General features: G+C 38.5%; 2 protein-coding genes across 2 annotated transcripts; one reads left to right on the top strand and one right to left on the bottom strand.

Annotated features, from left to right (window-relative positions):
- Positions 1 to 742: 742 nt before the first annotated feature.
- On the bottom strand, positions 743 to 3,385 carry gpr3 (G protein-coupled receptor 3). Its single transcript, XM_027027496.3, has 2 exons — positions 3,131 to 3,385; positions 743 to 2,468 (listed from the first exon to the last, which is right to left on the bottom strand). Coding segments are annotated over exons 1-2 (984 nt in total). The 5' UTR covers positions 3,132 to 3,385; the 3' UTR covers positions 743 to 1,485.
- A 2,643-nt stretch (positions 3,386 to 6,028) lies between these two features.
- On the top strand, positions 6,029 to 10,580 carry cd164l2 (CD164 sialomucin-like 2). Its single transcript, XM_081725165.1, has 5 exons — positions 6,029 to 6,291; positions 7,051 to 7,158; positions 8,357 to 8,434; positions 8,700 to 8,895; positions 9,069 to 10,580. Exons 1-5 carry the CDS (start codon positions 6,180 to 6,182, stop codon positions 9,079 to 9,081), a joined length of 507 nt encoding a protein of 168 aa, XP_081581291.1. The 5' UTR covers positions 6,029 to 6,179; the 3' UTR covers positions 9,082 to 10,580.
- Positions 10,581 to 12,494: the final 1,914 nt, after the last annotated feature.

Raw genomic sequence — 12,494 nt, 5'->3', positions numbered from 1 at the left:
ATGCTTCTGAGAAACCCAGCCCTGATGAGTTAAACCAGGAGTGTATTCAAGGAGCACTACTCTGTGTTGTGTCAGGGCCCACAGACCATTACTAAATGTTAGCATACTAGACCATTTTTCCTCCCCAATGTATCTAAAACATTACTATACAAGGTAATGTAAAACATACAGTACAACAATACTCTACAAGGATGAGTTGATATAAAATGTAGCAGAATATAGCAGCAATTTTCAAATGTTAACCTTTAAAATAGAATTATGATTCTTGCTGGCAGCTAACCAAAGCTGCAACTGTGACAATTTAACATTTCATTTTCTTCTTCCTTAAAATCATATTTAACAAGTCTATATTTCCTATTACATGAGTGTATTACATTTTAATCCTTTTAAGATGCATTTATTTAGTAATTCATTTGTATCAGATACACATTTGTGTTCAGTGTATTTTAGATCTGAGCAAAAAAAAAAAAAGAATGATAGTCATAGGCTCCCCCTTGACTATTGTGGACAGTTCCATTAACACACTCAAATGAAATGCATTTGTTAATGAAAATAATTTTTTTTGAGGCTGGCTCAGTTACATGACCAAACACAGTGGGACTTACAATGATTCAGTCTTGTGTTGCACCAGTGCGTGCCTTCCAGCTGTTACCCGATAACTGATGCCCGATTTATTCCAATGTGATGAGTATGTTTTCGCAAACAGTACTTGTGGCTTTTCAGAGAATACAAAAATCAATCATTTTATTTCAAAGATTCACTATTTATTTTGCTATAAACAAGACAGCAGTATTCATAAAACATTTCAATTTTAAAAATAATACATTCAGTCACATGTAGACAATTTGTGCACCATTAATTTCTCACAAGTGCAAACAGGACAAACATGAAGTATAAAAACACCCATCATTTTGCAGAGGTATCAAATGGCAAATAATTTGATCAATAATCAAATAAATAGACCTACATGACTGGTAATAGCATTCAAATAAAACTTCGTCAAGTAACTGTTGTAAAGTGCAAATGATTTTTAATTACATCTATAATCTCTGAATGTCAGAGTTTGTGAAATATCAGGCACAAATTGAAAACAATTAAAATAATTCTATTCACAATGAAACATCATTTCATTTTCCTTTAATATGACTGAATGGAAAATCTGCTGTGGAATATGTATTTCTATTGGTGACATTGAAAACTAATGAGGATAAACAGTTTTAATTAGGCATTTTTGAATGCAGAATAAAAACAAAGAAAATATAAAACAGCACACACTTTAAATGCTGCAGGACAGTGACTGTCATTCATGACTCATAAGGAGTCAGGAAGAGGTCTTTTCTGTTGGCACAGTGAAATTTTTCTCAATATGTAAGTGCATATGTTTATGGGCTTGACACTGGTAATGGATTTCAGAGCATGTTATTTCATGGCACTATATAGCATTTTTTAATGTGCTCTTCATGAGAATGTGACGTTTGCTTTGAATTAGACATCACTGGGCGTGTGTGTGCATTTCTGAGATGTGTTTGGAAGGCAGCAACAGAAGGCCTGCCTCAGTGCTCTCTGTATGTGCGTGTTTCTATAGGCATAAATGAGAGGGTTGAGCAGAGAGTTCCCTGTTACTGGCACCAGTGTAAGGTATGTGTACAGGGTAGGTGATGATCCATCACCCAGGAGGCCGTACAGGGCGAAGGGCGTCCAGCAGCTGGCGAAGGTGGCGAGGATAAAAGCAAGAGTGTGCACCCGGCGACGGGCGTGCGTGCGTGCTGAAGGTAACGTGTGTCTCTGTAGCGCAATCTGGTGTGAGTGGCGTAGGACAACTTGGCAGATCCAGGCATTTAGCTGCAGCATTAGAGCCAGGGCCAACAGGAAACCCCCACAGAGGGTGGCCAAGTGAATCCGGGTCAGCGGCCGTACCACGCTACAGGCCTGCTTAGCGTCCAAACAGTTCCAGCCGAGGGCAGGGAGAGCCCCTTGTAGGCCAGCCAGCACCCATCCTGCAGCCAGGGCCCACCGGGTATGAGTGTGCGTGCGCTGTGAGCCATAAGTCAGGGCTCGGTGGAGGGACAGGAATCGGTCCAAGGTTATGCCTAGCAGCGAGAACACTGATGCGCTCAGTGCACTCACGAGCAAGCTCACACTCCCCAACTCCAGCACCTCTGAGGGCACATACCAATGAGACAGGAACTGCAGCAGCAGACCCACTCCTGCCAGGAAGTCCGCCCAGGCTAGGCTGCCAATCAGCAGGAACATGGGTGCCCGTAGAGATGACGAGGACAGAATAGTCACCACAACAATTGCATTCTCACAGCAAATTAAAGCACCTGACACACACAGGGCTACATCCCAAGGAGTCATCACTGCTGCAAGTAGGGGGTTGGGTGTGATGTGAGCAGGGGCATCCTGTAGAATGGGATCTATCTCCAAGACAACCTCCAATCCAACTTCAGAATCATTAGTGTCCATCACTGTAGGGGAGAATAAAGAAGAGACATGAACACAGTATCAATATTGTGGTACTGAAGGCAGATTCTGACATGCTCACTGGCAGAACTGAAAAGCTCTCATATCAGTCACAGAAGGAAATTTGGTGATTAGATCAGCAGTTCTGCATCATTGTTTAAATTGATAATTCAGATAATACATTCTGAAACATCTACTTATTCTCGGTGAAAATCATAATCTAAACGATAAGTAGCCTTTGTTATTCAAGTTCAGTCTACTTTACAGTATATCTACTTACATGTCAAAGAAATAAGTGGCATTTATACCCGCGAAGTATAAAATCTAAACAGAAGCCTGTACATGTTTAAATTCGCACATACTACTAAAATTCATATGCTGCATTTTACGAGATACGTGAGTTCAGAATCCTTAAGTAAAATTGTTATATCGTAGCCTGTTCCTAGTGCGCTATCTGGTTACGTATTTAATTCCAGCCCCCCTTGCAAACTGTATGCTGTGTAACAGTCTCGTGCGCATGTTGAGATTGCTCAAGTACTGACAATATAGTGGCAGTGAGCTACAGATGGCCTAGTCGTGTTCACTGGTGAACCGTTTCATTATATTCTAAAATTAAGACAGTCATACACAGATGCACACAGAGAAACTCAAGCAAATGCAGACTTACTGTGGTGGTTAAGCTCGATTAAAGAAAAATCCTCCAGTAGCTAATCATCCAAGCAAAACCTCGCGCTGTGAGATCTTAAACTAGAGATCGAAGAAATCACGGTGGAATAATCGGAATTTTGAATTTGGAGTCAGATCCAAGTCTTCTGTCGGGTATATTTGTTGTATTAATACAAAGGCGCAAGATTCTTCATTAGCTCCTCGGTGTTTGACCGTCGTCTTCGCGAGCTCGTCTGTGGAACTCTCAAATCTGTGGGCAGCTCTCTGTACCTTCACTGATCCTCTGACGTCAGTTACCACGACGGGGTCGATTCCCCCAACCACAACCAATCATAAAGCGCCCAGAGAAATCGTCCACTGTCGTAATTTCATTCATAAAAATACCGCATTCTTTCACCCCGCCCACTGCGACGGCTAGAGAGTAGACGTTCCTGATTCATGTGTGAAAGGCATTTAATGGTTCCATGGTGTAGGAGTTTAAGAAATTGGATTGTAATATATTTCACATCTATATAAAAAAGTAAATGCCATTAGATGAATTCATCTGGCAAAGCCCTTTGTATTTGTGTGTGTGTGTGTGTGTGTGTGTGTGTGTGTGTGTGTGTGTGTGTGTGTGAGAGAGAGAGAGAGAGAGAGAGAGAGAGAGAGAGAGAGAATGAGTCATCGCTGTCCATGGTGCTGAAAAACACGCGTAAAAGAAGGCACAGTTGATTGTAGTGACGCACATTTTGGGTAGGCCTATATGTCTGAGCCGCAGTTTGTCATAAACCTCTTTTAAAGATGTGATGCATTTCATGGTTTTATGTGTCACAAGCGACGCAGTCTGTTTCACGTTGATTAACTCGTTGTTAATCTACTAGTTTAGAAGTCATGGGTAATGTGCAGATAACCTCTGCAACGATGACATAATTTCCTGGCAGATGAAGGGATTCTCGCTCTCCCTGGTGAAATAGGGGGCGTCGCAATAACCGAGTGGCTGTGCATTTCAATGATGCAGGTGGGCGAGGAATTCGGCACGAGAGACGGGGAACTCTCCTCTTCTTAGCGTAGTCTATATAAGGACACACGCTTCCGGTAGACGCCATCTGAAGAGAAAAGAGCACTATGAGTTGAAAGCATTCTAAAATGTCCGAGACTGCGCGAAAATATACCCGGGAATTATTCACCATATAAACTATGAAACCCACATTAGGATACTGATCATTTTTATTATAAATATTTTCACAATTCAGACGCAGTTCTAATTTGTATGTAAGATACTTTATTGTAATAATGTATTCAGTGCATAACAGCTTGAAATACCTGTACTGCGTTATTATTTTAATATTAATTCTGAAAGAAACCTATATTCCCGGAGGTATATGCGTGTGTGTGCATGCATGAGGAGACTGCGGAACTTCTCCCAGTTACCTAATATCAAGAGAGCGCACGCGCTGTCTTTTTAGCTTTATCGTGCGCTTCCAACAGGAGTCCGCCCACTCTATATTCACATTGCTGGGCATACTTAGGATTCGCGTTTGACAGCAAATAGATAGATAGATAGATAGATAGATAGATAGATAGATAGATAGATAGATAGATAGATAGATAGATAGATAGATAGATAGATAGATAGATAGATAGATAGATAGATAGATAGATAGATAGATAGATAGATTTCTAAAGTACATTAGATACCATATACCATACCATATGCATTGAAAGGAACATAAGCAATCAACCAGGAGAGTAGTGGGCTTTTCTACCCTATCCAAACTTACCCAGTCTTACACTGACACCTAGATTCAACCTACAGACCTGCACCAGTTTAATGCACATTGTTCTTTAAGACAGAATATGGAGCATCAGTACCTTACATTTACCTAGTGGTAAAGTGGCCTTGGGTATAGTTTACAGGGATCAAAAGAGCATGCCTAATACTGCATATAGCTGAAGGACATCACATGTTATTTAACTGTGCCAGACTCTCCCTTTCTCCTGTATGCACGCACAAGCTACTCGTTCACTGTCAAAGCCAAAAATAATTATCTTCTGCAGTGCCACAGTGAGAGAGATACAAGGAGACAGTGTTCAGCAAAGAGACAGTAAAGAATAGAGACAGAGAGAAGATGAGAATGAAGAGCTCTAATTTGATATACCTCCAAATAGGCCTTAGTGGAAAAAAGACAAACAAGTCAGTCATTTGATTCTTACATATAACACCATAACTGCAGAAGAATGACTCAGCTCCATTTAGTGTTGCAGAAGCCCCTCTTATTGGATAGCTTCTTTTTCTTTTCTTTTGTTTTCTTTTCTTTTCTTCTATTTTATTCTTTTTTTTGTATTTGTGTGGTGTGTGTTTGTGTGTGTGTGTGTGTGTGTGTGTGTGTGTGTGTGTGTGTGTACCTATGTAGATGTCCTTGTGATACTCAGGGTAGAGGATAAAAAATAATTCCCGAAATGACTGTGTATGCTGCCTCCATAGTCTCTCAGTGTGGCATGGTCTACTGAAATACAATAAAATACATTCTGAATGTGTGTACATGTATGGGAGCATGTGTGTGTGTGTGTGTGTGTGTGTGTGTGTGTGTGTGTGTGTGTGTGTGTGTGAGTGAGTGAGTGCTATTGCAAGTATATTCTTCATCAGTACATGTTTGATAATGAACCTACATTTTGGGTTGGATATTGAGACTGGGGGACCAACTATCCAATTGCCAAGTAACCTGTCTCATGTTACACATCTTCCACTCTCTGATTCAGAAGGCATGACGTCAGTGCACTCACACAAACACACACACACACACACACACACACACACACACACACACACACACACACACACACACACACATCATTGCATTACAGCTCAGCAGAATGTCCCTTGCTGAAGGGCACAGCTGGGATGTTTCTTTAACTTACTTTTCCTTCACTTTAGTGTGATTTAGTCCACCAGTTGGAGCACTTTGGAGTGCACTAGTTTTTCAGTTATATGTCTTGTAAGCTGTTCAAGTTTCATAAAGTGTAAATTTTTGTTAAACCTTCGCATCTGTTCATCTATATTGTGACTGCATATGTATATAGAGAGAAGAGACAGCCTGTTGCTAAGAATGAGGTGTACTGCAGTTGTGCTGTGTTGTACTTTGCTACTTATACAGCTGAAGATGACCAGTTCACAAACTGAAGGTAAGAGTCAACTGTGTTAGGTATGTCTGTATGTGTTCAGGAATCATATTCTAAAACAGGTTATATGTTACTTTTAACAGATAATCTCACTGAATACTGACCCTTTCTGTAACCTTTAACATTTCTCCTCTGTCATTATTCATTAGACTTATTTAAGTCTTATTCATTAGACTTATTTAAGCCTATTTAAAAACATTTCCATTAGAATATTCTCTGGTTCTGGGCAACTTAAAAAACAGATTAGTTTAAAAGTTTTAACAGGTCCAGGTTATTACATTCCTTAAAAACTGATAATGTGTAGGTGTTAAGGTGATAAGAATTCCCAAATATAATTTTGTAATGTTTTATTTAAATCCGTAGATTTTAGATGTTAGTAGACCGTCTGTACCTTGAGCTTCCTTTATACTGCTTAAACTGACTCAAATGGGCTCTAAAACTGTTGGTAAACCAATGGTTTATAACATCCCATTAACTTATAACAAATTCTCAGTTAAGATGACAAATTACTGTATTTTTACTAATCACTTCGATCTAAGTTGACTATTGGTCAAACCAGAGAAATTAATAACTGACATTAAATAAAAAAATATATTATTTCATATGTGATCATTGGGATCTGTGTTGGCTAGTATACTTGAAATTAATCATCTGAAACTTCTTTCATGAACAGTGTAAGAATACCATGGCATGACAATTACAAAGGAGGAGAGGCACCTGGCCCAGATTTGCTCCATATTGTTTAATTTGCTTGATTGTTAGATGATTCAACCAAAGAAGACTGCTCGGACCTGGACTCATGTGATCGTTGCACAAGTGGAGACCCTGAGCTCAATCTGACACGCTGTGTATGGAGAAACTGTGACAATGGTGAGAGAACATGCACATATGCATTCACACACACACTCTCTCTCTCTCGCTCTCTCTCTCTCTCTCTCTCTCTCTCTTGCTCTCTCTCTCTCTCACACACACACACACACACACACACACACACACACACACACACACACACACACACACACAAAATATTACATTGAGATTGAGATATGCCATGCAGTATATTTGAAATGCACTGGGGAACCTGATTTACCATGTTTACAGATTATCTATCTTTATTATTTATTTGTTGGATTATATGAATGACATAATTCGTCAAAACATCCCAAACACTTGTGTAACTTCTGAGATTGGTGACGATAGATGGAAAAAACTGTGACTTGCTTGAGTTCTCATTTGTGTATTGAAGCATTTTGTGATATTAGTATGCAAAGGCCACCCTTATGATATTAAGTGAGCCCTTGCAGAAAAAAAAAACATATACTAGCCATTAGCGTTTAAGTTTTACATTAAAATTACAATAAAATGCTAAATATGCTTTTTCTTAATTAATTAACATAGGCATTTAAAAATAAAACTTGCAATAATGATTCATACTATTATTTTTATTTTATAGATTGCAGAAAAACTGTAAATTGACATGTATGTTTTTTGTTGTAAGGGCTTCATTAACAAACAATATATTGCATAGCCTTAACATAAACACACATATACAAATACATACACACTCAAACAGAGAAAGGATATTTTTATTTATTGCCATGTCTGCGTCTCTGTCTTTCTCTCTTTCTTGCTTCAACACACACACTCACAACCTCAGAGTGACATGTGATTCCATCCTTGTAGAGAGTGCTCAGGAACAGCACAGTGAATAATTAAAGTGCGCACACAAAGAGTTGGCAGCCTCACACAGACCTCATCCTCAGTTAATAATTCAGTACTATTATCTTCCCTGAGGAGAATGTGATGTGTGTGTGGGGTGGTAAGACAACCAGGCAGGTACAGAAGAAGCAACATTTTAGCCATATTTACACTGATTCTCTCTCTCTTTCCCCCTCTGTCTCTCCTTCCCTGATCAAAAAGTAATTATCTGATTGTGTGTTTATCTCTTCTTATGTAAAACACTTTTATGGAACACTCAACACACACACATACATACACATACTGAACACACAACACAAACACAGACTCAAATGTTACCTGGTGCTGATGGTTTTCACCTTTTGCTTAGATAATAACACAGGGTGCATATCTGACATGGACGAAGCTGGAGGCTGTGTAGTATTCAATGAGAAAGATTCATGTCCAGGTGAGTATCACAAACCCACAGAAACATTAATATCACACACATCGTTAATGTGTTTAAATAATCAACTGTGTGCACATGTATGTATGCTTGTTATGTTTATTTGATCATTTACTGGAAATGCTGATTCTGAAGAAAGTGATTCAGGTTAACATATTTTTTCTCAGTGTCAGTTATATTCAATATTCCTTTATCCTTTTTTTTTATTATTTTTTTTTTTATAAATCTCTGCCAGTGACTAAAATATTTCTTAATATTTCTCATTAAGATGACACTGCTAACACTGAAGATGACACTCCTAAGGCTGAAGATGACACTCCCAAGGATGAAGACGACACTCCTAAGGCTGGGGGTTTTAGCATGGCCAGCTTCATAGGTGGAATCATATTGGTGCTGGTGCTCCAAGCAGGTGCTTTTTTTGCCATGCGCTTCCTGAAGACCAAAGACAGCTCCTATGAGACTATGTAAGTGGAACTTATTATTGTATTAATTTTTGTGTATTTACCTAAATACCTGGTGCTGAGCATCAATAGTGTTCATGCGGACACCGTTTCTAATTCCAGTTGAATACTCCAAAACACTAAACTTCTAAGATGATCTTATAGTCTCAGTTATTTATGCTTTTGTTTTTATATAGTGAACAAACTTAGTGAAGAAATGGGAATCATGAAAATAAGAACAATTACAAAGAAGAAAGAAAATGAAGAACAGAACAGATAGTTGAAGATACAGAGGCAACAAGTGAAAGAGCATAAGAGAATTGACCCCATGGGGCTCTTTTGCTTGGCCTTACCTATCTTTCTGGCATCTGTTTGCATATGTTTGAAGATATGCTTGTTTGCTTACCCTTACAGGTCAGAATGAGTTTTATGTTTTTAGTGGTGTATTTTAGTGCTTTATAATTTATTTTACTTTGTTGTATCTGTGATGTGTGTGATGTTTTATGATTATTTTTTTTGCTTTTGAGATGAGTGAGTTTGTTTCACTTTTGCTTGTTGATCTTCCTAGGTAGAAATATTACATTTATTAAAATTAGATTGTATATAATACAAATAATGATTGTTTGGCAGAAGTGTGTAACTCTTTCACAATGTGTGACCTTTTGACACTAATAGCATTGGTTTTTATTTGCCTCTTTATATTTTATCTGGAAACATCCAAATTTAAACCAGTAATTCCTTATTTTTATTTATCAAGCAATAAAGTGATGTGGCTCCAAGCTTAAGGCTTGCTTCAATAGTGGATGTCAATACAAAATTTCACCAGTAGAGGGCAGCACAGTAGCACACTTGAGCTCTCCATTTGCTCTCATAACGCAAACTGTCATGTCGAAATAAGAATTGCTGGCTATACAACTGTCAAATTGAAACGTTTGTATATTAACATACTTTCTGACCTTGAACTTTGTTCGAGTTGCTATCTGTGGTTCAGCAAGATGGATTACAATGGGTTACAATTTCATAAACCATATAATTATTACATTAAAAAAATCCATGATGTGTCTAAAACAAATTCCAGTTCCAGTTTTTTTTGGTGCTATTCTGTTTTACCACTAAACCATGTGATAACCCCAGTTATGGCAAATGAATGCTTTAGTTTTATGGCCTTAGGTGTATTTTCCAGCAAAAAAAAACTGGCATCGTGATGGTTTTATAATGATAGGTAAACTTTTAACTGGTACACCTTTAGGCTTTTGCCTTTCCTTTACTATGAGCAGAAGAAGACATAAACCTTATCTCTTAACAGTGGTGTTGTTACCCTTCATTGGTCATCAGAGACAAAGAGGAATTAAACCATTGGTCATTACAAGGGTCATACGATACTCAATTTATATTTCTGCCCAGTTTCAAACAAGTGGTTGCTATATTCTTCACGTCCTATCAGTCTCTGTTCTGGGGCAGCAGAAAAGGCTGTAGGCTGGACCACCTCTAAATGGGAGGTGCGTAGCTCCAAACAGGTGGGCCATAACTCCAGATATGAGGGCTATAAGCATATCTGCTCAATATTTATGTCATAGCATGCTACATTTCTTTTTTTTTTTTTTTGCACATCCACTCTGTACTGGGTACTTGTCAGTGTTGCATGTGGGTCCTATCTTTGGTATTCACTGAATTGTTTACACTTTTTAAAAGAACAATTTGTTCTTTTATATTGCACCATTGTCCTGGAAGAACTTTATTGCACGGTATACTTGTATATAGCTGAAATAAAGCCTCTTAACTCTTGACTCAGTATGTGTCATTGTTACAACCAAAACTAAAGCAATCATAGCAGATTTGCTCATTTTCAGATAACTACTAGTTATATAGATCTAAAAAGTCTGAGTCAGTGAATGTCACCGATACCAATATTTTATTTTATTTCTTATCTTGTTTTACAATCAAAAAATTGCCATTTGTGTACATGTTTTGTGTTTAAATTAAATTAGTTTAATTTAGTTTAAATTAAAAGTTTAAATTAAAAAGTTTAAATTAAAAGACCAGCAGTAACGCCGAGCGGTAAGGAGGCGGACGCATGTGCGGAGAGGAGCGAGATTTATTATGGGTAAATCCAAAATCAGAGTGTTTAGGCAGTCCAGGGTCCTAGAGCCAACAAACACACAAAGGCACACGGGAAAGCAGGCTATAACTAAGGCAAGGGAAAACTCAGGGCTCGGAAACACAAAGGCTCGGAGTACAAAGACCCAACCACAACCCAGTCAAACAATGAACTACCACGACCAAGGCACACAACAGGGTTTAAATACATGAAATTCACAAACCTAGAAACGAGGGACAGGTGTAAGCAATCAAACGAGGTGAGGACAAAACGAAACTAAGGAACAACTCAACACAAGACAGGGAAAACACGGAACACGGAAGGTGTAAGGGACTGATCGTGACCCCAGCATTTCACTGGTAAAGCACATATTTGTATCAGACAAATAACAAAACATTTAAGAAAGGTCAATCCCATTTGAGTTAAGGCAGACCTGTCAGGAGTCAAGTGACACGTTTGGAGTTGGTCTAACCTGCAGGAATGCATACTTAGCCGCTTAGCTTAGTGAATGTCAGGTAGACTGTATAAGGGTGTACTCAGGGGCTAGAACAGAGGCCCTCTTGCATAAGAATTAAATCTAAAAATGTACCACACCAACTTAAGCACAAAAAATAATTTAACCAAGATAGCTTTTACTTAATACGTTTGTATACAGCCATACAAAACAAAAACCATCCATGAGAAACAAAGCTCATGTTAACATTAGAATAATCCTGTGTTTTAAAACAAATATTGTGTGAAACAAATCCCATGTTCATGATCAACAAAGCTATTGGTGTATGGAAAATTTGTTTGTGGATCTCTGTATGTATCCATTTTTTGACCCTCAGGTGCATGGAGAGAAGTTGCAAGTACAAAAGTGCAAAAAAACACATAGTCAGTGTGCACTCAGAAGTGGTCATGTTTCTTTGTAGCCCAGCTGCCAAATATATATATATATATATATCCAACATAATTGGACATATATCCCTTCCATAGTTTCACATTGTTTGATTGCGTACACCTGTCCCTCGTTTCTGGTTCATGTATGTAAACCCTGTTGTGTGCTTTGATCGTGGCTGTTTATTGTTTGTTTGGAGGGTTGAGTGTTTGTTTTATTTTTAAATTAATGTTTGATGGTGGTTTCTCTGTATTTCCTAGCCCTGCGTTTTCCCCTGTCTTAGTCCTAGCCTGCTTCCCTAGTTAGCCTTGGTGTGTTTTTGTTTTGTAATGTTTCCCAGTACTCTCCATGTCGGCTCTGTGACCCTGGACTGCCTTAATGACCCTGATTTTGGATTTGCCCCTATTAAATCTCGCTCCTCTCAGCACACGCGTCCGCCTCCTTACCGCTCATCATTACAAGATACAGCTATGGTATGTCAATTCAGCAGTAAAAAATTAGCATGCAGATTTCTGTACTAACGTTAAGAATTTTATCCTGATATTGCTCTCTTTTATACTGACAGAATAACAATGGAGAATAAAATTCTTTCAAGGCCAGGCAAAAAACTCTAAGGCCAATCTGTCTAGAGAAAATTCCTGACCT

The sequence above is a fragment of the Electrophorus electricus genome, chromosome 2 (assembly GCF_041902795.1).
Source record: "Electrophorus electricus isolate QZ-2024a chromosome 2, ASM4190279v1, whole genome shotgun sequence".
Classification (NCBI taxonomy): domain Eukaryota; kingdom Metazoa; phylum Chordata; class Actinopteri; order Gymnotiformes; family Gymnotidae; genus Electrophorus; species Electrophorus electricus.
The sequence above is the reverse complement of the archived record's forward strand: the minus strand, read 5'-3'. Positions and strand labels throughout refer to the sequence as shown.